The sequence below is a fragment of the Elephas maximus genome, chromosome 24 (genome assembly GCF_024166365.1).
Source record: "Elephas maximus indicus isolate mEleMax1 chromosome 24, mEleMax1 primary haplotype, whole genome shotgun sequence".
Lineage (NCBI taxonomy): Eukaryota > Metazoa > Chordata > Mammalia > Proboscidea > Elephantidae > Elephas > Elephas maximus.
Window position 1 is genome coordinate 27,554,704 of NC_064842.1, and position 26,789 is coordinate 27,581,492.

Below are 26,789 nucleotides of genomic sequence, written 5' to 3' on the forward strand. Positions count from 1 at the left end.
AAGTGAAAGTTTACAAATCAGGTCAGTCCTTCACACAAAAACCCATATACACCTTGCTACACACTCCCAATTACTCTCCCCCTAATGAGACAGCCCGCTGTCTCCCTCTACTCTCTCTTTTCGTGTCCATTTCACCAGCTTCTAATCCCCTCCACCCTCTCATCTCCCCTCCAGGCAAGGAGATACCAACATAGTCTCAAGTGTCCACCTCATCCAAGAAGCTCACTCCTCACCAGCATCCCTCTCCAATCCCTTGTCCAGTCCAATCCATGTCTGAAGAGTTGGCTTTGGGAATGGTTCCTGTCCTGGGCCAACAGAGGGTCTGGGGGCCATGACCACCAGAGTCCTTCTAGTCTCAGACCATTAAGTCTGGTCTTATGAGAATTTGGGGTCAGCATCCCACTGCTCTCCTGCTCCCTCAGGGGTTCTCTGTTGTGTTCCCTGTCAGGGCAGTCATCGGTTGTAGGCGGGCACTATCTAGTTCTTCTGGTCTCAGGGTGATGTAGTCTCTGGCTCATGTGGCCCTTTCTGTCTCTTGGGCTCGTAATCGCCTTTTGTCCTTGGTGTTCTTCATTCTCCTTTGATCCAGGTGGGTTGAGACCAATTGATGCATCTCAGATGGCTGCTTGCTAGCCTTTAAGACCCCAGACGCCCATCAGAGGCTTTTTGACCCACTTAATCCAGAACTTGTGGTTGGTTCTTTCAAATTTATTTTCTTGTTTATCATCTTATTGAGATTTACTTTTCAAAAATAAGCTACTTTTGGGTATTATCTATCAGGGTACACTAGGAAAGCAGTGGACTAGATGGTTACCTCATGGGTTTTTGCTGATCGCTGCTGTCAGGCTGCAAGCTTTGAGCCCAGTTACAGCATTTCTCAGGATTTTTTGGTTTTGATTTTTTTAATTGTAATAAAATATATGGAACAAAATTTTTTAATTTTAGCCATTTTTAAATGAAGAATTCAATGACACTGATTACACTCACCATATTATGTAGCCATCACCATTACTCATTTCCAAAAGTTTTACTTCACCCCAAACAGAAGCTCAGTACCCTTTCAGCAATACTCCTCATGATTTTTTCTGCAGAAGAGGTCACCAGACATTTTCTGGAAAGGACCAAATAGTAAACATTTTCAACTTGTAGACCATCATTCTCTTTCAGAAGCACTCAACTTTGTCACAACTACTCGACCCTGCCCTTGGAGGGAAAAAGCAGCCATAGATAATGCATAAACAAATGGGTATGACTGTGCTCCAATAAAACTTTATTTACAAAAATAGGTGACTGATTGAATTTGGCCTTTAGACTGTTGACCCCTGTTCTAGAGCAGGGTTTCTCAACCTTGATGCTATTGACATTTTGGGCCAAGCAATTCTTTCCTGTGGGGGCTGTCCTGTGCATTGTAGGATGTTTACCAGTATTTTTGACCTCTACCTACAAGATGCCAGTAGCTTTACCCCTGTTAAATGCATTGCCATCCAGCTGATTCCGACTCATAACGACCCTATAGGACAGAGTAGAACTACCCCCAAAGGATTTCCAGTGCACTAATCTTCATGGAAGCAGACTGCCACATCTTTCTCCTGTGGAGCGACCGGTGGGTTCAAACCACTGACCTTTCAGTCAGCACCCAAGCACTTAACCACTGCACCACCAGGGCTCCTTAGCTTTTCCCCAGGTCCCCATTTTTGACAATCTATACTCCAGACACAGGCCTAGGTAGGGCTTGAAAGTAACAGTGACCCCTGAGTCAGTTCTGTGTGCGCACATCCTTCAACACATGGTGGCCTTGAGTTCTTATTTACCAGCTAGTCTTCCATATACATGCAAAATGCTTCAGAGAGTGAGAGGATCCAGGAGTCAGTGCTCCCACCTCCTACTACAGGGTGACCTCAGCAGGATTCCAGCTGGGAATGGTGTGGATCAGCCTTCACTGTGCCTATCATTCTATTCATAAACAGTGATCCCCTAATAGTTGACCTCCAGCAGATACTAGGAGGCCCTACGGAGTATGTGAAAAGTATACTCAGCAATTGTTCCCTGCAAGCTTAATATCAGAGTTCAGGTAACTCCTTTTTGTTTAACCCTGTTTCTTCATGCAACTGAGGAAGGTTACTTAAGGAAAAGGTATACTGAATGAAGAATATTGTTCATTTAGTGAGTACAGGTTTCAACCAGGGTTATCAGCAAGCAAGATAGGTATGAGGCATGAAAATTCTAATTGTAAACTTAAAAGGCCAAAACAGAAATAGCCTTTTGGTGAAGGACTCAAAGGCAGATGATAAGAAGATTTAAGCAAATAGGAATAGGACATCCCATGCTAGTTAATATCAACTTTCAAAAAGGAATCTGTGTCAATTCACTTTAGGCAAAGACAATAAAGCCAGGCAAGGTCACTAGCTGCAAATTAGGTTTGGAAAAAATGAGCCCAAGCCTCTCCTTTCTACTGTCTTTGCCTTGGGCCAGGCCCTTGTCTCACATTTGGACTATCACAACAGCCTCCTAAACGATGTGAATGTTTGCATGATTGTTATTTCCATGCATGAAAGGATTTTCTGTCTTAAAACTGTCTTAACACTCACTCAATGGGGATGGAAGGTGGATGTTAACCCTCATTATAATATTGAATGCGTACATGTCTCTAGACATAATTATATGTAAATTTAATGTTTACGTTTAAATCCACGGAGTCTGAAGAGCTTTCATACATCTGAAACAAACAAAAATTCTGTTTTTTATATGTCTGTTATAAATGAACAATCTAGCAAGCTAGGGATTTATTGGGGTTTGGAAATTTTTAGACATTTCTATTTAATATTTTATCTATCCATTTTTTTCTAAGCCACCTAGTGTGGAACATTCTATGCAGAGGATGCAGTTGTATGATTTAGACACCTGACCATATGGGGAAGAAAGTGTGGATTTTTGAGATACTGAGGAAAAGTGGCTACTAAAGTCTACACTCTGGAAGGAATTGGAATGTGGTCTATGTTTGACATTAGAGTAAGACTCAGAATTGTCTACCTTCAAAATTCATCTTGGCGTAGTGGATAAAAACAGTCTTGGAAGTTAGAAGATGTGAATTCTAGTCTGGACTTTTCTGATATCTAGCTGGGTGCCCATCATCAAACTACTTAACTATCATGATCTCAGTTTTCTGTGTCGTTAGCTGCCATCAAGTCAGTTCCAATTCATGGTGACCCCATGTACAACAAAACAAAATGTTGCCCAGTCCTGTGCTATCTTCATGATCATTGCTATGCTTGAGTCCATTGTTGCGGCCACTGTGTATTTTGAGTGCCTTCCAACCTTTTTTTTTTTTTTTTTTCCAACCTAGGGAGCTCAACTTCCAGCAGTATATTGGACAGTATTCTGTTGTGATCCACAGGGTTTTCATTGGCTAATTTTCAGAAGTAGATCACTAGGCCTTTCTTCCTAGCCTGTCTTAGTTTTGAAGCTCCACTGAAAACTGTCCCCCATGGGTAACCCTGCTGGTATTTGAAATACTGGTGGCATAGCTTCCAGGATCATAGCAACACACAAGCCACCACAGTATGACAAATTGGCAGATGGGTGGTAGCAGTTTTCTATAGAGGAAGGATAATATCTAATTCAAGAAGGTTGCTATGAGCATCAAATGTGATGCATGTTACCTATCCTCTCTAATCCTCATTCTATCAAATGAAGACATTTGGATGAGATTATCTCTGGGCCATGATTTTGTGAGATCTTATTTATATCTTTATGTCAATATTTTCCAAAATGTGGTTCATAAGGTTTTAGGTATGCAGAAATACTTTTCTAATTGTAATAACTATGGCATCCAAGGCAGAGTGGAAGTGAGGGCCAACACTGGTCAGGGTGTGTGCCTGAGGCCAAATATCTTGGCCTCAGCTTGTCTTTACACAAATCGCAGCTGCCTGACCTTACTCTACCCTACAACTTTCCATAATTACCAAACTGATGAAATTAAAGCAGGGCAATGAAAGGTTAATTTTATGGTAACCATTTGGAGGCTTTCAGGTATAGGAAGAAGAGGCAATCAAAGTTTAATTTCACACCCATCCAGCTCCCTACTAGGACTCAAACACGTAGACTCATATAGCATGTGAGCTTCTGAAGGAATCCTAGAGTTGGGCCCTCAGTTGGGGTAGAGAGCCGTGTCCAGGTATTGTCATGCCTGCCTCTTGCCACAAAGGTCCGCTGTAGCATAAGAATGGAACAAACAGTGCCTTTAAATGTCCTGGCCAATTTCTTGAACTCAGGGGCTGTCTAGTGACAAGTTGGTGACTATATAGACTGTCCAACAGAAAATTCTGCAGCAGTAGCAGCACACGCAGTAAGCAACAGTGAAATGAGACGATACAGTTAGTAGAGCCCTATGTATTTATTAGTTATCTTCTGTTATGGATTGAATTGTGCCCCCCACAAAACATATGTTGAAGTCTAATACCTGATACCTGTGAGCATGAACTTGTTTGAAAATAGGGTCTTTGAAGATGTTATCAGGGGGCAGTGGTGGTTCAGTGGTAGAATTCTCGCTTTCCATACAGAAGACCCGCGTTTGGTTCCAGGCAAACATACCTCATGCACAGCCACCACCTGTCTGCCAGAGGAGGCTTGCATGTTGCATTGATGCTGAACAGGTTTCAGCAGAGCTTCTAGACTAAAATGGACTAGGAAGAAAGGCCTGGTAACCCACTTCCAAAAATCAGCCAGTGAAAACCCTATGGATCACAACAGTCTGATCCACAACTGATCATACCAATGGCACAGGATCAGGTACAGCTCTGTTCTGTTGCTGATGAGGTCACCATGAGTCAAGTAGGGGCTGACTCAATAGCTGCTAATGACAAAGGTGTTATCAGTTAACATGAGGTCATACTGGAGAAGGGTAGGTCCTAAGCCAATGTGAGCGGTGACCTTATAAAAGAGAAGAGACACAGGAAGGACAGCCAGGTGAAGATGCATCTACAAGCCAAGGTACACCTGGGCTACCAGAAGCTGGGAGAGACAAGAAAGGATCTTCCCCTAGAGACTCTGGAGGGAGCATGGCCCAGCTGCCACACAGACTTTGAACTTGCCAGCCCCTACAGTCACATGAGCCAATTCCTTAAAACCAATCTCTCTCTCTCTCTCTCTCTCTCTGTTTCTCTGGAGAACTCTGACTAGTACACCTTCTATTTCTAAAACCAAAACCAAACCCATTGCCACTGAGTTGATTCCGACTCATAGCCACCCTATAGGACTGAGTAGAACTGCCCCATAGGGTTTCCAAGAAGTGGCTGGTGGATTCCAACTGCAGACATTCTGGTTAGCAGCCGAGCTCTTAACCACTGCACTACCAGAGCTCTATTTATGATAAAGTGACATGGCTTCCCCATTTTCAATAGTGATACTTTTTTTTTTTTTTTTTATAAAAAAGCAAGTTGATTAAAAATAGGAATATTAACTAAATAGTATGTAGTGTGTAGATTCAGTAAAAATTGTGGTAGTATACAAGAATGGTTGAAGTTTGGGAAACACTGACACATTTTTTGGTTAAATTAAATACAAAGAAAAGATTGAAGTTGTCAAGGATTTCATTTTACTTGGATCCACAATCAACAGCCATGGAAGCAGCAGTCAAGAAATCAAAAGATGCATTGCATTGGGTAGATCTGCTGCAAAGGACCTCTTTAGAGTGTTGAAGAGCAAAGATGTCGCCTTGAAGACTAAGGTGTGCCTGACCCAAGCCATGGTACTTTAAATCGCATCGTATGCATGTGAAAGCTGGATAATGAATGAGGAACACCGAAGAACTGACACCTTTGAATTGTGGTGTTGGCAAAGAACATTGAGTGTACCATGGACTGCCAAAAGAATGAACAAATCTGTCTTAGAAGTACAACCAGAATGCTCCTTAGAAGCAAGGATGGCGAGACTGCATCTTACATACTTTGGACATGTTGTCAGGAGGGATCAGTCCCTGGAGAAGGACATCATGCTTGGCAGAGTACAGGGTCAGCGGAAAAGAGGAAGACCCTCAACGAGGTGGAGTGACACAGTGGCTGCAACAATGAGCTCAAGCATAACAACGATTGTAAGGATGGCTCAGGACTGGGCAGTATTTTGTTCTGTTGTGCACAGGGTTGCTATGAGTCAGAACTGACTCGACGGCACCTAACAATGACAACAGCAGATACAAAGCGGCAAATATAATGAGAAGGAAAATAATCGAGAGGATCTTCCAGCAAATTATGGAGCGAGGAAAACAAACATCAACAACTACAACAAAGGAAGAGAAAAAGCAAGTTGCCTTGAAGTAGACTCCGCTTCATGGTGACCTCATGTATGTCAGAGTAGAGCTGCGCTCCACAGGGTTCTCAATGGCTAATTTCTCAGAGGTAGATTGCCAGGCCTTTCTTCCTAGGCACCTCTAGGGGGACTAGAACCTCCAACCTTTTGGCTAGCACTGAGCAGTCAACTGTTTGCACCACCCAGGGACAGCAAGGGAAGAGAATCTGGTATTATTCAGGAGTGCCAAGATGGGCAAGAAAAAATGAAATCTATGAAACGTGAAAAAAAGCCATTTTTGGGTGTAATTGAAAGCAAACAAAAATTACTATTTTAAACCAAGGAAAATTTACAGAAGTTTATGAAGAATGAGAAAATTCCCACTAGAACAGTCCTTAACACCTACTAACATACCCCATACTCTAAGGGGGCATTCTTTCCAATGCTTTTTTTACTAAAAAGACATCAACATACATTCTTAGAAATATGTGTCTCCACAGAGCACTGAGCCCAGTCACAAGCCTTTATAAAGCAGCCAGTCTTATGTTTCTCACCTCAGGTCCACGCAAATGGCCATCACCACCAGTACCTCCCAAGGCCATTTTCCATAGAGGACAAATAGGTCTGTTTCACCAGGATTCTGCGGTCACTTTCTTTAATTTGTACATGTGGCCAAGAGTAACAGGCTGAAGTATATTTGGCATGACGTACCAGTATGAGTAGCATTCCAAACACACTGCAGTGATCACAGCTCAAAAGAATACAATGACAAGAAGTGAGGTAAGGCTCAAGCTAGGAGCCTTCCCTATTGGTGTCATCTATAAATTTTCTCATAAGCAAATGATGTCATGGAAGGCCCAAGTGAAAGATATTTGGCATGATTCTCCTTCAAGGTCCATATCATACACTGTTGCATGAAAAAAAAAAAATGTTCGCAAATGATACTCTCAACAGAGAACAGAAATGACTATTTAAAGATGATGGGTAGGCAGGAAGGAAAGGGGAAGGACAAAGCCTTAACCCTGAGGATACCAAGTACTCTGCAACAGCAAAACTGCTCACATTTACTCTGATAGAAGAAGTCAGGTGGGTACTGAAGGTAAAACCGTCTAGAAAATAAAGGAGTAAAGCATGTGAAGAGAAAACAAAGGTTTCTGGAAATTGTGTATAAAATTAAATGATATGCAGTGTTTGTAAAAAAAAAAAAAAGAATTCTTTGAATTTGGTTGTTGTGTCCCCTCGAGTCGATTTTGACTCATAATGACCCATAGGACAAAGAACTGCCCATAGGGCTTCCAAGGCCGTAATCTTTACAGAAGCAGAACTGCCACATCTTTCTCCCTCCGAGCAGCTTTTGAGTTCCAACTGCTGACTTTGCGGTTAGCATTCGAGCTCTGTAATCACTGTGCCACCAGGGCTCTTTCTGATTTGATTGAGCACCAATAAGCTGCTGCTGTTAGCTGCCATCAGATCAGCTCCTTACTCATGGCGCCCCCACACACAACAGAACAAAACGCTGCCCAGTCCTGCGCCATCCCCATGATTGGTCGTAGAGTGGACTGTTGTGCTCCATAGAGTTTTCTCTGGCTGATTTTCAGAAGAACATCACCTGGCAAGATGGATCCCAATAAGGGCTCCCCCAAAATATTTCAAATTACCCCTTGGTTTGAAGCCCTGGGAGGTTTGACAGCCTAGGTCAAAGCACCTTAGTAAGATTCAGTATGGATGAAGAGTTCACTTTTTGAAAAGTGGGGCAAGAGTGACTGTACAAGTGGAGGTGCCGAAGGAGATCCCCATGGTATGAGGAGGGTAAAGCTGAAGACCTGGAGATGCATTAAAAGCATCCATTTCCATGTAGTACTTAGAAATCTTCATGTACCTCTCTGCACGTGTCCTCCAGTTTGAAGACCGCTACCTGTACCCTGAATCATTGTTTTCATTATATATATACATATATATATAATTTATTTTTGTGGTTGTCGAGACTATATATCAGTTCTTTCCCTCCCTTCTCCAGTCATTGATTGGCCTATTTCCTCCTTCCTGTGGGTGCGAGTCAGTAATCTTCAAACTCACACAAGCTTGCAAAGTAGTTCATTCAAAGCCTAACACCTATTATGCAACAAGCCCTGCCCTCTGTGATCTTCAGTCTAATGGCAGAGGCTGACTCAGCACATCACCACAGGCTTAAAGCAGGAGTAAGAATCAGAAGCTCTGGAAGTAGAGACTAATCCAGTGTAGGTGGGGCTAGGTTAGGGAGAGCCTCACGAAGGAAGGGGAATCTCAACTAGACCTGGAAGGATGTCCCCACTGGAGAAGGGCAAAGAACTCTCCAGCACTTGAAATGACTGGAAGAAAGGACATTTTGGAAATACTGCTGAGAAAGGGTAAGTATGAGGTACATGTGCAAACAGTGGACAAAGGCTGGAAGAGTAGGCTGGTTCCCTGCTGGCGCCCATTTACATAGGTACATTGATTTCCTTGCATTTTGTTTGCATATTTCATTAGCGACAGACAAAGCAGAGAGCAGAGTCCTGAGGCACAGAAAGATTGTGTTTTGGTTGAGTAGGAAAGTGCTTCTCAACCCCAGCTGTAGATTGGACTTAATCTAGAAGCCTGATTGAGAAGATGGGCCCTCCCACCCCCACCTAGCAAATATTCTAAGTGGTCTGGGGTAGGGTCCAGGCATCAGTAATTTAAATCATCATCCCTGGTGAATGTAATAGGCATCTGGAGTTGAGAACAGGGGTGGGCCAGGTTGGGGCAGGACCAGGTTAGAGGAAGGAAACATTCAATGCTACATTGAGATGCCGTTTGAACTTTAGGGCAGCGTAAAGGCTTTGGAGATCTTGGGTGGTATAAATGGTTAATGCATTTTGCTGCTAATCGAACGAAGGTTTAAGCCCACCCAGAGGTGCCTCGAAAGCAAGTCCTGGCAAGCTACTTCCCCAAAATCAGCCACTGAAAACCCTGTCTATGGTGGTCAGGTTTCAGACGCACGAGGAAGACAGGCCTGGTTCTGCGCTGACACGCGTGGGGTCAACAGCAGCTGGAGTCGACTTGACCACAACGCTTTTTTCGTTGGTTTTCTTTCTTCTTTTTGTTAATTAAAGTTTTGAGCACTCGGGAAGAGGCCTGGAGTAGAAGGCATGAAACCAAAGGGGAAAGTGAAGGTGCTGAAACGATTATAATCTAATTCTGACAAAATTAGATTTCGTTTTGACTTACTGGTCATCGAGCTAATTTTGAAATTATACAATTAGATGCTGCTCATAATAGAATTTCATTGTGCATAGACTAAAATGTGTCTTCCAAACCGAGTATTCAGAGGATCTCGTTTTTCCTTCTACGGCTACTATTCAGGACTATCTTTCTTCCGTTGCCAGTGGCTTGTCTTGGAAAGGCCGTCCTGGGGATTCCCTGTAGTTCACGCTGTACAAGAATGTGCACGTGTACATTTGTTCTGCCCACTCTGTTCTACCAACAAGGAGGTTTGAATTCCTGTGTTGGTTAACTTTTAGAAGATTTAGAAAGGCATTTATAAAGGCCACTGGGAATCCATGGCTGGGGATTCTCATTGATAAATCACAACCACTCCCAGCCTCCAGCTTAAAAAGAATGATGGTAGATCTGATGCTTAAAGATTGAGTTATTAATTAATGAATTCAAAAAGAAAAACAACTGTCTCTGGATTCCATTTGAAATATGAACTTGCCTTTCAGACAGGGCAGTATAATCATTGTGTAGGCTCCTGGGCACTCAAGAACACTCAAGGGCACACCTGGGCACACTCAGTGCCTCTTGTCCTGTCGTCCAGGGGAATCAAGCGTGAATCCCGCTCAGCTTTGTAACAACTAGCCACTTCTTCATAAAACACACGTTTCTGACTTTGGATCATTTAAATTTGTTCCCTGTAACTCAGGGGCAGTAAGGAGTTCACCTCCAACTTTGTTATTTCATGAACACACGCATGAATCAGGTGTGCAGGAAAGAATCCCAAGCCAAACGTGCCTACCTAAAATTCAGTTTTTGCCACCATTTACATATTGCTAACTAGATGGTGCAGGAATCTGCCTGGCCATTGACATTGTCCTACCATCAACCTTCCTGTAAGGGCTCCTCTAACTGAATTGATTTAGACTTCGTAATTACCAATGACTTTTTCCTTTACCTCTAATCCAGAGGTTCTCAACTGGGGGTTATTAGAATCCCCCATAGGGCTCTTAACAAAATACTGATATCCAGGCCTTACCCAGACCTTCCCAACATGAAATACTGATATCCAGGCCTTACCCAGACCTTCATAACATGAAATACTGATATCCAGGCCTTACACAGACCTTCACAACATGAAATACTGATATCCAGGCCTTAACCAGACCTTCACAACATGAAACTCCAGTATTAAAGGCTGGGAAGCCATGGATTTTTAATATTTACTGGAGGTTCAGAAGTGACCTCCTGGTTAAGAATTCCTTCCTTGTCCACTCAGCTTCCCAATGCTTTTATCACTCACCTTTAACTGAGTCAACCCGAATTCACCAATCATCTCAAATTCAACCCCCTGCCCAATGACAGATAGCTGCTATCAAGCTGACTCTGACTCATGGCGACCTTACGTACAATGTAAGAACATGTTAAATGTTTTTCAGAGTTTATTTCCTTTCTTTGTTTATTAGCAGATAATATTGATCCATTCTCTTGCCTGAATGTTGTATAGAAATGAAAAATTTTGGTAGGTTGCCCAGCCCTGCTCCATCCTCAAAATTGCCAGCATGTTAGAGTCCACCCTTGCGGATGCTGTGTCAGTCTCTCTTACCCTTGTTGACCCTCTACTTCACCAAACATGATGTCTTCTAGTGACTGATCCCTCCTGATGACGTGTCCAAAGCAAGTGAGTCGGACAGTGTTCTGTTGAGATCCCAAGAGCTTTCACTGCCTAATTTCCAGAAGTAGATCACCAGGCTTTTCTTCCTAGTATGTCTTAGTCTAGAAGCTCCCCTGAAACCTGTCCGCCGTGGGTGACCCTGCTAGTATTGGATATACTGGTGGTATAGCTTCCCGTATAATAGCAACGCGCAGTCACCACAGTATGACAAACTGACAGATGGGTGGTGGGCCAACAACCTAGTCTCTAATTCTTTAAGAAAAGCAAATACTAACTCAGAGATGAGTTTTTAAATATGATGGAAATGTTAAGTGAGGAAGTTTGTGGTTAACCAAAGAAACTGGTTATTCTTTGAAATAATAAAAACAGGGATTCTTTTTCTTTTACAAATTAAGTTTAATTGATAATTCCGGTTCAGAAATAAAAATAACTTCTAAAAGAAGTGTATAAACATGTTAAATGTTTTTCAGAGTTTATTTCCTTTCTTTGTTTATTAGCAGATAATATTGATCCATTCTCTTGCCTGAATGTTGTATAGAAATGAAAAATTTTGGTAGGTGAGCTACCTATACCCCTCCTAAAAACACCACAGATCCTCCCAGTAGCCTCAAAAGAAGAACAACGTCCAGGTTTTGTCTTCATGTTTATGGCTGGAATATAGCACCTGCTTGAAACAAAATAAGGAGTCAGAGTTCATCTAGCCACCACCTCAAAAGTGTTTGGCTTTAAACTCAAGGACTCAAATATTTCAGGAATTTGGAAGCTATTCAGCTTCTTAATAATGAAGCAAAGATTAAATGAAATGTATAAAGGTCGAAGGGTCTAAATGGGCCAACGTAGTAAAAGTATTACATTACCAGACAGTTACGAATGGAAAGCATCACGTTTCCAGCTGTTGGTGGAACTCTATAAAAATCCGAGGCAACAGGCTGCTTGTCTAGTAACACTTTAATTGCTGTTTGCAACTGTGTTTGTTTATAATTCATCCGCTGATCATTAAGGACTCAGATATAAAAACGGTTCCTGCTTTATTCCCTATAAGCTGTCAGCAAGATGGAAAAACGGGGCAGTTACAGCATACAGTAGCATAAGCAGAAAGGCTAATGAACATTCAACAGATGGAGACAATGGTGGGGTGTGCACGTATAGTCCTCTACAGTGGAGCACAGCATGGTTTTAGACGGTGGTAGGACCAGATCCGGAACTTGTTAGGACGCACTGTCAAATCGCAGTGGTGACCACAAACTGAATGCTAGTAAAAACATCTAATAATTCATCCTACTCAAAATGAATTCACCCAAAAGCTATATAAAGGTTCTACAATGAAAGAACTTACCTCTATGTTGTTGACAATTAGTCCTTTCCTACTAACCCTCATTCATTTATGTTCTCTTCTGCCTTCTCCCTCATAGGTCATAAAACTAAAGGCAAAAAGGAGAAGTTCTGCCTGAAGAGCTATAAATATACTGGTTTCTGACTTGTCTCTTGTTATGAATCATTACTATAGAAACCTGTTTATTTAAAAAACAGAGCACTTATACATGGTCATCTCTCGAGAACCTGTACTAACAAGCTCTAGAAAAAGCCTGAAATCAATAAATATTCCTAAAAAACTCATTTTACTTAGTAACTTCATCTTCCTCTCTGGCAGATTAAGCTGACCTCAGTGTTTCCTGGTTTCCCTATTTTGGAGACTAAGTAAGGCAGCAAAATCCACTAGCTGGACTCTCTAGTCCTAAATAATGAAGAGTTGACTATAATCTCTATTTTTAAAAATTTAAGTTTTAAAAGATCTTTTGGGTAATCTGTTGCTATTCCCTGGAAGTTCCATCTCACAATATTAAATTCAAGTGTTGGAACTACAGTACCATTTATGCTTAAATATAACTAATCTTTGGATAAGCAAGAAGATCAAACACTGATATCCCAAATATATCCCCCTAGGGTTCATCATCACAGAAGCAGATTTTTAAAAAATAGCGAACATTTACCAATTTGTGATTTTTTTTCCTGATCTTGACTCTTGGATAGTTTCGATTTTCACATTTTTCACTTTCCTTCTGTCCCCAGATCCTCCTCACCCTGCTTGAGTTAATTCACTTTTGTGTAATCAAAGAAACAAACACACCTGATATTTTCATTGCATTTGGCTAAAAATTAAGAAATAAAGACACCTATTTAGGAAGCATTCTATATCATATACTATAGAAACTCCACTTCAACCATGTTATATTGTTGACAATTGCTGAGCTTCAAAATTTCATTTTTTTCCCCTTTTGGCTTAATAAAGCTTGTCAACATTTCCAGAAAACAAACTGTGACTTCAGCTTTTATTGCATTCTGCTGCAATCAACAATTACAGAACCTCAGAATCACAGGTCGCTCTCCCCATAGAGCGCGGACGAGAAGGCGGTGTAATCCAGGGCGCCAGGCACGCTGCCTGGGCCCGAGTAGGCAGGCATCCTCTTGATACAGTACTGGGCCTGGTCTGGGGGCAGCTCACGACGCAGCTCTTCCGCCAGGATATATGGCTGGAAAAGAGGACCCAGGTGTTTGCAAAATCAATCCCAGGGAACACTGGAACCCGAAAGGCTTTCATATTTACACATTTCTTGCATTTGTTTAATATTTTTTTAAAAAAGAAGGCAGGGGGAGTCTAATAGGTAGGGTGCCAGACAACCAACAAAAAGCTGAGTTTTAGGTGTAGGAGCTATCTGCAAGGTAACTCCTCTTTTTCCCAGCAGGGATTGCTATAAAGGCAAATGCGGCTTTATCACCAGGATTTCCCAAGCTAAGCCATTATCTGAGTGATAAATACTGTGACCCAATTTCATACCAGAAAGGTATGAGGACAAAGTGATGGGAACAAAAAATCACACCTGGTTGCGAATATAGGGATATTTAAGTGTATGTGCCATGTGCTTTTAGAACATAGAATCATTTTCCCCATGTTTATTAAAAGCTAGAGATATGTTGCCACCAAAGAATACCACTCTTGAAAACAAGATAAAAGACATCTAACAATGGAACTTTTTCTTTTAAGAGTCAAATGTCTATTGGGAAGTTAGACAATTCTGGTAAAGCAGACTGGATGGTTAAGAGTCAAAATAAATCGGAAATACCACGTTGTAATTTATAGTAGGAGTTTTTTGGAGTGTTGGATGAGCCATTGTTTATTACCTTCAGCTGGGCGCTTTCTCCTCCCTCCCCATGATAAATGATAACCCCATGATTAAGACAGGTTATCCTGTCTAATTCTTTTAAGGCTTGGGCTCTGTGATGTGTTTCAGTATCCTAACTTCTTTGTGGTGCCGTTGTTTCCCCTCTCAGCTAGAACAAAGGGTAAAAGAACCACGTCCCAAATTGAATTTATACATACTAAGATGTGTTTATGGAAACCTTGGTGGCGTAGTGGTTAAGTGCTAAGGCTGCTAACCAAAGGGTCGGCAGTTTGAATCCACCAGGCGCTCCTTCGAAACTCTATGCAGCAGCTCTACTCTGTCCTATAGGGTCGCTATAAGTCAGAATCGACTCAACGGCACTGGGCTTGTTTTGGTTTTGGGAGATGTGTTTATAGTTTTGGGAGTGAAATTCCTGCTTAATTTCTAGGCTATGCATAATGAAGAGCTTGGCAATTTTTTTAACGAATGAATAGCTATATTTAACTTTGCTTCTGTGGCTGGGCACAAAGCAAAGGCCATAGATCCCTAAGAGAAGATTCCTGGTTCCATAACATTTGAATTGCATGGTATTTTCTTTCTAAATCCAATCTGCCAATCTGGAATGCAAAATGAGGTTGAACCAGTAAAACACAAAAACCCCACGAAATACACCTTATTGGTTCCTTCGATAAAACTCAGTGTGAGGCCCAAGCACAAATGCCAGAAGAGAACCTGTGTTTTCTCTCTTCTGGTTATGTGGCTGTGATGTTTATGCACCACTTTCCGAATTTAGTGCTGATTTTGTTCAAAATGCACTAGTATGAAAACAGTTTTTACTCATGAAGCTCTTTCCTTTCAGTTAGAATGACACAGGAGAATATTGCTGAAAGAGAAGGCAATCTGGAAATGCAGACCTTGTCAGAAGCCAGGATTCGGAAGGAGGCGATGACCTGCTCAGCAGTGTCGGTATCCGCCGTCTCTCTCGTCATGAAGTCAATGAAGGACTGGAAGGTGACAGTGCCCTGTGCGTTGGGGTCAACCAGGGTCATGATACGGGCAAATTCAGCTTCACCCTGAGGCAAGGTTACAAAGAAACACGTACTTCAACAAGACACAACTCCCAACAGTGTGGTTCTTATTCTTTTACCTACTGACATGCAAGTTCCTTTTTGTTTGAAAATTTAAATATTCCATGTTTCCCTTTGGAGTCCTTGGGTGGGCTTGTGCTGGGCTACAACCAAAAAGTCAAGGGTTTGAGCCCACCCAGTGGTACCTCAGAAGAAACACCTGGTGATCTACTTCCAAAAAATCAGCCACTGAAAACCTGCGGAGCACAGCTGTACTCTGAGACACACGGTCACCCTGAGTTGGAATCGACTCAGTGGCAACTAGTGTGTTTCCTTTGGGAGAGACTTCCAGTGAGGATAGTGTAGGTTTATTGCCATCAGACACTTTTAAGAGCTGTGTAGTCTCAAGCCAGAGACTCTGTCCTTCCCTCTGGGGTCCCACGTCATCTTCAGGCATTACTGTGATTGGAAGAGAGCATGGGCCTTTTCTCAGACTACAACTGGGAAGACATATTACTAAATAGAAGACTGTTTAGAAGATGGCTCTATTTTATTTTAAAAAGTCTGAACGGGCTCAACTGGGCAGGAGAGATGTGGAGGTACACTGGGACTACAGCAGCCCACAGGGAAAGGTACATTTTTCTTAGCTGATTTATGAGGAAAACCTTTTTACCTTCCAAAACATTAAAGGCAAAAAATGTTACAGAGCCATCCAAAACCAAACCAAACCCATCACCACTGAGTCAATTACGACTTATAGCGACCCAACAGGACAAAGTAGAACTGCCCCATAGAGTTTCCAAGGAGTGCCTGGTAGATTTGAAGTGCCAACCTTTTGGTTAGCAGCCATAGCACTTAACCACTATGCCACCAGGGTTTCCAAAGAGCCACTAGGGTAGTAAAAACCATTGAAGTGTACACTTTAAATGTGTGAATTAAATCTCTATAAAGGTGTTTTAAAAAATTCACTAGAAAAAATCTGACCAATTACTGAAGAAAAACACATTATCTTCTGGCTCTGTGGAATTATTTTTATATAACAGTAGATGGTCTACATCTTCAAAAAAATATTTGTCTATACAATGAAAATGAATCATTTCTAAATATGCTACCCCTCAAAAAAAACACATTGCCATTGAGTGGATTCTGACTCATAGTGACCCTATAGGATACAGCAGAACAGCCCCATAAAGTTTCCAAGACTGTAATCTTTATGAAAGCCAACTGCTACATCTTTCTCCCATGGAGTGGCTGGTGGGTTTGAACCACTGACCTTTTTGGTTAGCAGCCAAGTGCTTAACCACTGCACCACACCCAAACCAAAAACCCAAACCCAATGCCATCAAGTCGATTTCAACTCATAGCCACTGTATAGGACAGAGTAAACTGCCCCATAGGGTTTCTAAGGTTGTAATCTTTATGGAAGCAGACTGCCACATCTTTGTCCTGAGGGGAGGCTGGTGGGTTTGAACCACAGACCTTTTGGTTAGCAGCTGAGTACGAACTACTGTGCCACCGGGGCTCTTTAAATGTGCTACCCGTAAAAAAGAAAAACCAAACCCGCTGCCATCAGTCGATTCTGACTCAGAGTGACCTTATAGGACAGAGTAGAACTGCCCCATAGGGTTTCCCAGGGGCAGCTGGTGGATTCGAAATGCTGACCTTTTAACCATTGCACCACCAGGCTCCAAATGTGCTACAGTACTATAAAAAAAGCTTTAAGTTATTTATTTCTTAAAATAGAAAGTCAATCTCAATAAAACGTCAAATCTTAGTAAAATGATCAATTTCCGTCATACCAGATCATAACCCATGGAAATTAGGCAGGCTCTGAAATCTTCGTGATCCATCAGGCCATTCTTCCTCTGTTGACAGATACAGGGAGCAGAGAAAATGGACATGAGCAGCAGTGCTTGACAAAATGAGCAGAGCACCATGAACAAACTCCGAGCACAAAGGTCACCACCAACTTACAGGATGGATGGAGCCAACACGAGGAGGCTACAAAATAATTTCTCAGAAAGAACAAAGCCTAGGGGTAGGGGAGCTAAGACCAGGCAAAAGTGAGAGACTACCTACGAAAAACCAAAAGCAAAACCAAACCCACTGCCATTGAGTCTATTCCGACTCATAGCCTATAGGACAGAGCAGAACTGCCCCCATAGCATTTCCAAGGAGCAACTGGCGGATCTGAAGTGCCAGTTGGCGTTAGTAAATATTCTGTGTCCTTGTCAACGTTTTAGGAAACAGACTTACAATGACAGCATGAATATGGTTTCGCACATTTTTTAATGTCCTTATTTCTGACTTTCAAATAACTAAAGAAACTACTGTACCCTGTCAAAGTGGTTGAAAGAAGCTCTGAACTCATTCATCTGCTCCTGGGTGATGCCCTTAGCGTCTCTCGTGAGGATCTGAGTCTCGACCTCATTGATGGTCCTGGCAATGGTTGTCAGCAGTAACTCCCATCCAACACGAATGTGCTACCAAGGAAAAGAGGAAATGATCAACTCTAGGTTGTTTCAGCACATCAATTTTGCCTCTTTATTCTCACAACAGGAGAGTCGACCCAAAGGGATGTAAGCAGAGCTTACTGTAGACTTTCCTCTATTTTTCAAATTCTACTTTTCCACTTTTTGCAAGATTCTGTAGTAGGAAATAATCAGAACTAGCAGCAGGGTTCTAACAGTCACAATAGGCACTAGATTAAATATACAAGGTATATTCTTCTTGTCACTAAAAAGTTTTCCATTTACCAAGTAGCAGGATGGGCCCTGGATTATATCCACTGGCTCTCAGGGAGATCAAACTGGGCAAAACTGGAGAAAAAAAGCAATAGTCCAATATGTGGTACTTTCTCCAAAGAAGTGTAAAGGATTCACTGGAGTGATAATAATGACGTTTTTGTTGTTGATAACAATGATAATTAATATTTAGTGCTCTACAGAGTTCACAAAGCTTTTTCACATATAGTGAGAGGGAAGCTTTAAAGACCCCCAATTCTTACACTTACAGAACTTACCAGGAATAAACAGAGACATGTGTATGGAAAAAAAAAAAAACACGCCCTGAAAAGGTGAAAAGCTCACAGTTAGATGCAACAGTAATAAAGGCGTATCTGGCTGCTGTACCTCCATGGTGTAGTTAGTGTGCTTGTTGTCAAAGACCAGAGCCTCCTGGATGAGCTGATGGTCGCCTTCCAGCTTGTCAATGTTGTTCTTGTAGTTAATGATGTTGTGCTCGTACTGCTTCAGCTGGTTCATCTGGTCTTCCAGGGCTCCTGTGATCTGGATGGAGCTCCGGGCAATCTCCTGACAGATGGAAATGGGCCCGCAGGAACAGGGTGGGAAACAAAGTCAGCAAACCCCATCATTCCTTACCCTGCTTCAGGTACTAAGCTGGCATTGGGAAGCAGCAAAGTCACTTGGTTTTCTCAGACAGAGTGGGAACCAGGGGTGTGTCACAGAATGAAGCGTGTTCTGGTTCTAGTCACTTTAAAGACTGGAGAAAAGTCACCCAAGAGCCAAAAAAGAGAAGCAAGAAAGGTAAGCAATGAGTTGTTTCAACCTGACGGCAGTGAGGACGAAAGCCTCCTCAGTCGGCCGTGACCCCTTTGAAGGAGGAGGGGGGTGTGCCGCATGAAAAGAGTTGCCAGATAGACTTAAGACCACTAGGTACTTCATCCGGCACAAGAATTCATATTTTTAGATGTTTTCCCCTTCAAGAAAAAAATAAATATTTGATCACCAAAAGGGAGGTGGGGAGAGAAATACATGGCCTAATAAATGTGTTCTGGCTGTTCTTGATGACAGGATGAACCCAGAGATCAGTGTCATTCAAAGACTACTTTTCCTTACATGTTCTAAAAATGCCAAGTGACTCTCCACACGTCCTTCTTAGTGATAAAAGTGATAGAGTGGTTTAAAACCCAGGCCAAAAATTGAGAAAAAGCCCTGTCAACTTTCTTAATAACAAAATAATCAGATGGCAGCAGGAACATCCTGTTGCTCCTCAGTGTGCCCCTTCGGACTCTCCGAAGTACTGACGTCCACGCACACATATTGTCTGTAACAGCCAGGCGCTGAACAGAGGAAAACCCAGAGTGACAGGGGAAAGGTGCTTTCACAGCACTGAGGGGGGCTACCAGAAACTTCTCACAAGATGTGTCATTTATGAGCTGTGTCCGCTAAGGGACGTATTTCAAGGCCTGTGAGAAGCACACTGAACGGCGCCAACCTACCTCCATCTTGTTCTGGATCCAGGGCCCGATGGCATTGGCCTGTGCGGCAAACTGGCGCCGCAGGCGCTCGTTAGCATGCTGGCGAGCCAGCTCCTCCTGCAGGGACTGGTCCCGGATTGGCACGAGCTGCTTCACCTGTAGGCCCAATGGCAACAGGGGTGAGAAAACAGCTTTGGTCCAGTATGTGCAACCACAGGATAAGGTAACAAGGGGAGCGGAGCAGAGAGGTGGGGGGAGGGAGGACAAGAAGGGGTCAGAAAAGACAAGACAGAAGAGATGGCAAAGGTGAAAGGAGGACACAGGAGGGAAGGGAAGGACATGGAGGGCAAGTGGGAAGGGAAGGAAGAGGGATGGAGGTGTTTACTGAGCCTGTTCTGTGAGACACGCCCTTCAGACAGTGTCTAAGCTTTCAGATCATGGTTGGCCCTCCCCCCAGGAACCCTTCATTCCAGAACATCTACTTTACTGTCTTCGAGCCCAGCATTTAAGCACATAAGCCTTGCTTCAAAAGTTCACTAAGTGTCCCTACTCTAGAGAATAGAGGGAGAGCCCAATGGAGCACTGACTGTCACCTAGCACCACCTAGTGCCTGCTGGAAGACTGAACGAGCCGAAGGGTATGTAAGTGCCTGTGCTAAGAACAGCAGCATTCCTCCAGCCAGGGGCTCTCAGCCTGCAGCACCCATTCCATGGAGTCCAGGGTGCAGACGGTTTTTAGTGTGGACAGTTTGTGAACTTCGATGAGGGGAAAATGACATCTGTACTTTCACTGTCTCTAGTTGAAATTTAACATTTCCTTCAATTATGAATGTGGGCAGTAAATCCACCATGGTATTTAGCAGTACCTGTGACCTCACCACAACAGAGATCACAGACATTCTCATATAACATTACCGTTACTGCCTGTACCTCAAGACATACACACACATCACTACTTCAAAATCATATTGTTAAATCTTGTTTTTAAACGTGCTAATAAAGGGGCATAGAAGTTACTAACGCTAACCTTGTTTTTAAATATTTTAATAACTACATTTCCATACTGTTTGCTTCCTTTGTCATCATAAATACTTTTTATGCATTTACAAACGTTATCATCAGAAGGGATCCAGGGCCTTCCCAGACTGCCAAAAGGATTCCTGACACAAAAAAGTTAAGAATCCTGTAAAGTTCATGAACTCAATTCCTATATAATGTTGGGCCACTGAAAGGGTTCTATCTGGCCTACAAGCTTTCCATTCAGTTTAGAAATATGCTCTGTGAGTTCCATTTTAATGCCTCAGTTCTCTTTGAATCAACAGATGAGCAGAAATCTTTTTGTATCATTTGCAAAACTGCTGGTAAACACTTATTCAATATCCCTTTAACGGAAGTCCACGTGACCAATTTTGTTTTATAATTCACTGACAGGAGAAAAGTTTGTTTCACTTTAAGAAATAACCTATTTCCTGTTTTTCAAGGAAACTACTTAGCTCAACATGTTCCCTTTCTCACTTTTGCTTCCAAGAAGACCGTAGCTAAATGTAAACTTAAAAGTAATAACTACCAGCTCTCAGAAAAAAACACACTCCTTCCTCCCATACATTTTTTTTTATTCTTCTTTTGCATGGCTTATAACTAACATATTTCACCTACTTCTCACTTATTAACTATCTCATTATTAGACATTTTGTATTTACAACAATAGCGAAAATCTACTATCCAAAAAAAAAAAAAAAACTATCTTGCACACTAACAATGTAAGTCTGGCAGTAATGAACGCCGAGGTGCAAGGCAAGAGTAATGCTGGCTGTGACAGTTAAGTTTATGTGTCAACTTGGCTGAGCCACGATTCTGAGTGGTTTGGCAGTTATGTAATGATGTAATTTGGTAGTTGTGTAATGATGTGGTCATCCTCCATTTTCATATAACACTTATTTTCGCATAATGACCCAGTCTTTGGAAACTAATCATGTGGATAAGTGAGGAGTGGGTGTAGTTATAACTAAGCATGTGTGTTTTTATAGTAAGCTATCTCAAACCCACATGGTACAGTTAATCCTTATAGACTATGTATTAACATGATAAAATGACTAATTGTGCAATAATTTAAACTATGAAAAAAATTTCTCTTAAGAATGAGACAAAAAGGCTCAAATGATCCCATTCTGACTATAATATTTGCTGGCAGTCTCCCAAAATTTAAAAGGCAGCAGATTAGTAAGAATACTTTAGCTCCCCAGGTAGAGTATAGTTTTCTAAGCAATTTTTCTGCATTTAAAATGCACACACATTTGGGAAATTGTTCATTCCACATTCTGAATATTCTTTAATGAAGTACTATAGGCAAGCCGATTCCACCAAATTTTCAGCTGGAATTTTTAAAATAATTTCCCCTATAGTATCGTTGTCATAATCTGCACTGGTTTTTGCCAATATTTATAAGGTTTTCTTCCTTAAGGAAAATAATGTCTACTTTCTTTTCCCACAAACTGTAGAAGCTGCTGAATGGCAACATATTTCATATGTGGAATGAGAAGTAAGTTTGGGATGAATGGAAAACCTGATCGTGATGCAGAATGAGCCAGCCACTCTAATTCGCCAAGGTTCCAGTCTGCTCCCTGAGCCTAGGCTTTAAGGAATGACTCATGGTGGGCGTCACCGTTTAGGAAGCACTGAGTATCTGCTTAGGGTGATGGAACACTTGGCAATGGACACTGGTGATGGCTGCATAACATGGTTAATGTACAGGCAGTCCCAGATTACAAATGAGTTCCGTTCTGAAGTCTGTCTTCAAGTCAAATTTGTACTGAAGCTGGAACAATGAGGTACAGTTTCTATCTAACACCAGTTAGTCCAATGCTTTTCTTAGTTTATAGTATATAGTGTACCTTCCTATGCATAAAAAACATTAAGGAAAAACTTCCAAATACACTAAAACATCTTTTGCACAATAATACAGTAGTAATAATTAAAACATTAAAACATGAGCACTACAAAATAGCGCCCGTTTGTTATTATGAATCATTGTATGTACCTCAAATTTTTCATATATTAGGTTTATGGGGGTTGGTTTGTAATTACAGGTTGTACGTAAGTCTGACGTTCGTAACCCGGGGATTGCCTGTAATTGGTGTCACTGAATCAATTGTACGTGTAAAAAACGTTGAACTGGCAAATGTCATATTATACATAACATACTCAATCCTTAAAGCACCCACCTTGTCCCACTTGGCCCGGAGTTCATCCATGGTGACAGTGCTGTATGGGTTGCTCGAGCTGATTCGGATGCTGTAGCTCTGGATCACCTTCTCCACCTCATTCTGGATAGCCGAGATGGACTGCCTCTCTCCATCCGCCTCCGGCAACGTAGCCTTGAACTGCTCGTGGGCAGTGATCAGACTCTGAACCAGGGACACAAGTCAAGAAAACCAGATCATACTTCAGCGTTCATTTTATAGGCCTCCACATTCCCCTCTGCAGACATGTGCGTATACTTTCAGAATTCTCTGTTAGAAAACATTCTGCATGCTTTAGAAAAGCTGTCTCATGCTCAGAAGTCAAGTTCCTTCAAAATGGGAAAAAGATATCACTATTCAACAGTCTAATATCCATTTAATTGATGGATATTAATCTAGAGTCTTCAAAAAATTTTTTCTTTTTTAAAATGTTTGCTTTCATTATTTCTGGTCCCCAACTATTGTTTAGGTCTTGCTCTCTCCACTAACAAGGAGCCCTGGTGGCACAGTGGTTAAGCACTCAGCTGCTAACTGAAAGGTCAGCAGTGCAAACCCACCAGCTACTCCACGGGAGAAAGATGTGGCAGTCTGCTTCCATAAAGGTTTACTGCCTTGGAAACCCTATGGGGCAGTTTTACTCTGTCCTGTAGGGTTGCTATGAGTCAGCATCAACTCGACGGCAATGGGTAACGTGATGACTCCGCTAACAAACAGAACTCAACTTAGCTGCTCTTCCTAATTACCAGTTTCACATTGCAGTCTTCCAAAAAGAACATCTGCTGCCTTTATACCTAAAGCACATCCTAGTCTTCGAAAAGAAAAGGCCACAGAAACCTATTCTTTCCTATAAAGCTCTGTAAAACCTACATTTATCAAACCTTTTTTATACTTTGGCCTTAAAGTGTAAGACAGCAGTCCTTTAGGTTCAGCAGTAGGGAGACCTCACTGCCATGTGGATTGCCTTCAAGTGAGAACTTAATGCTCAGTTTGGGTGCTGCAACAGGTCAGCTGCTAACAGACCTTTCACTAAGCAAAGAAACGACTTTGTGCATCGAGTGTGGCTTTCAAGGCATACGTGGAGTCTCGCTTATTCCAAAAATAAAAGAAAGGGCCATTAACCTGTGCTTAAGAGTGCACGCACTATCATCCAAACCTCTTCCAGAACACAACTGCAATGTTCAAAGAAGTCATTTCCTTCCCCTTATGCCCAGGTGCAAATCCTTCTAGAATGTGTCTTGAAAGAAAGGTATGGGTCAAATCTCAACCTTCAATATTTCCTTATACTTTTATTATTTTTGATGACACATATATTTTACAAAAAAAAAGAAAAAGTCTTTTCTGTTTATATTCTATTATACATCAAATTCAATGAGGTGTTCTAGAATTCCCGTTCTTTAGAATGTTATCCATAATTTGTTATGGTCCACACAGTCAAATGCCTTTGCACAGTCAATAGAACACCGGCAAACATCTTTCTGGTATTTTCTGCTATCATGCTCATGAGGAACCTGTACTTAGATCAAGAGGCAGTCGTTCGAACAGAACAAGAGGATACTGCATGGTTTAAAATCAGCAAAGGTGTGCGTCAGGGTCTTTCACTACATTATTTAATCTGTACGCTCAGCAAATAATCCAAAAAGCTAGACTATATGAAGAGGAACAGGGCATTAAGACTGGAGGAAGACTCATTAACAACCTATGAAGTGCAGATGACACCACCTTGCTTGCTGAAAGTGAAGAGGACTTGAAGCACTTATTGATGAAGATCAAAGACCACAGCCTTCAGTATGGATTACACCTCAACATAAAGAAAACAAAAATCCTCACAACTGGACCAACAAGTACCATTATGATAAATGGAGAAAAGATTGAAGTTGTCATGGATTTCATTTTACTTGGATTCACAATCAATGCCCATGGCAGCAGTGGTCAAGAAATCAAACGATGCATTGCATTGGGCAAATCTGCTACAAAAGACCTCTTTAAAGTGTTAAAAAGCAAAGATGTCACTTTAAGGACTAAGGTGCACATGACCCAAGCCATGGTGTTTTCAATTGCCTCAGATGCATGGCAAGGCTGGACAATGAATAAGGAAGACCAAAGATGAATTGATGCCTGTGTTGGCGAAGAATATTGAATATGCCATGGACTCCAAGAAGAACAAACAAATCTGTCTTGAAAGAAGTGGAGTGAGAATACTCCTTAGAATTGAGGATGGCAAGACTTCAGTACCTAGCAACAACAACATACATCAAACTCACTGTCTAACAATCTGTAAATAAATTGGGTCCTGGCTGTTTGAGAGTAATTTAAGTCTTGTTTACAACTTTGAAGTTTCAGAAGAAATTATAAAGCAGGACATTTTGGATCAGCAGGAGGCAGAAGGTGCTAATTTGTAAATTTTCTTATGCAAAAAACCGGTAATAGGCACACATTTTGCAAAGTAGTTAATTCAGCTGCCAGCAAACTCATAAATTTCCATGAATAACACCAAGTGTATGCGGGTATGTATATATCAGTGGTTCACTGTTCTTTACTAAAGAATAGACCCTTTTAGATACAGTTACCATTATTGATTGATGTTAATTTGGTTGCAGCAAATAGCAGTAAACACAATTTTAAGCTAAGATTCAAAAGTTAATCTGGGCTTTCTAGCCACGTGTGTCTTAGTAAAAAACAAATGAAATGGAGCTCCAGGTTTAAATTGAAGTTCCTTTCCAATGCAGTATGAGTGCTGAGTTGGAGTTCAATTACCTGGATTTCCTCAATGCTGTGGACGATAAACACGTCTTGCAGATCCTCCATGGCGCCCTCCATCCAGTTGTTGAAGGGAGCAGCCCTCTTGGCAAACTCCAGATGCAGCTGATCAATGGTTTCTAGCAATTTCTCAGTTCTCTGAAGATTAAACAGAAGCAGGCATTACCACAGACTACACAGAACTCTGAAAACAGAAGCAGGCATTATCACAGACTACACAGAACTCTCTGAAAATTCAAGTAAGTATTCCAGAACAGTAAACCATCATCAGACATTTCATTAAGCACAACGTTCCCATCATTTGCCAGAGTATACAAAAGATTAACAAATGCTCAAATGATTAGGCTAAGGCCCGGCAGGTCTCTGAAAGTGCCTTCTGTATCAAAGATGGACTTAATAATAACACCCAGCATACTTTTATTTTTAAAGTACTCTACTAAAAAAAAAAAAAATCAACCCTGCTATCAGCAAGTTGATTGCGGCCCCATGTGTTACAGTGTAGAACTGAGCTGCCTAGGGTTTTCTTGGCTGTAATCTTTATGGAAGCAGACTACCAGGTCTTTCTTCCATGATGCTGCTGGGTGGGTTCGAACAGCCAACCTTTGGGTTCATGGTTGAGTGCAAATCATTTCCCCCACCCAGGGACCTAAAGTACTCTATATGCTACTTTTTTTTTTTAACTGAGATCCCACATACAGTATAGAGGACCTTGCTTTTAGTGGTGTTTTATAAATGAGAGGATATCAGAAAATCTGGAGTCCCTGGGTGGTCCAAATAATTAATGCACTCGACCGGGGCTGCCGTGAGTCGGGGTCAACCTGGTGGCCACTGAGTTCTTACTGACTGTTATTTATGTAAGTGTTATAATTGGAAAAGCCAAATCCACTCTGTTTCATATCAATTTTTCCTTACTTCAATGATTATTTGTTGCATTTTTCTTTTGCACATCTACAGTTAGGCTCTTCCTGATTTCCTGCCTCAATTTACTCTTACAGAAAGATTTTTGGCAACTTACTGTAATTATGATTTGCTAACCAAAAGGTTGGAGTTGGTTCAAGTCCACCCAGAGGCTCCTGGGAAGAAAGGCCTGGTGACCTACTTCTGAAAAATCGGCCACTGAAAACCCTATGAATAGCGATAGTAGCCGCACGACACGCAGAACATAATCAATGTCACT

General features: G+C 41.7%; 1 protein-coding gene across 4 annotated transcripts in view; it reads right to left on the reverse strand.

Moving 5' to 3' along the window:
- Positions 1-11,581: 11,581 nt before the first annotated feature.
- Positions 11,582-26,789, reverse strand: part of ACTN2 (actinin alpha 2) — a 74,918-nt gene continuing 59,710 nt past the window's right edge. For all 4 annotated transcript variants that reach the window (XM_049868678.1, XM_049868677.1, XM_049868680.1 and 1 more), the window contains 8 exons: positions 25,610-25,750; positions 22,838-23,020; positions 19,639-19,773; positions 18,530-18,709; positions 17,735-17,881; positions 17,198-17,263; positions 15,246-15,404; positions 11,582-13,701 (listed from right to left, as the gene is read on the reverse strand). In XM_049868678.1, coding sequence (XP_049724635.1) covers positions 13,543-13,701; positions 15,246-15,404; positions 17,198-17,263; positions 17,735-17,881; positions 18,530-18,709; positions 19,639-19,773; positions 22,838-23,020; positions 25,610-25,750 — 1,170 coding nt within the window. In that variant the 3' untranslated portion in view covers positions 11,582-13,542. The remainder of the gene's footprint in view (positions 13,702-15,245; positions 15,405-17,197; positions 17,264-17,734; positions 17,882-18,529; positions 18,710-19,638; positions 19,774-22,837; positions 23,021-25,609; positions 25,751-26,789) is intronic.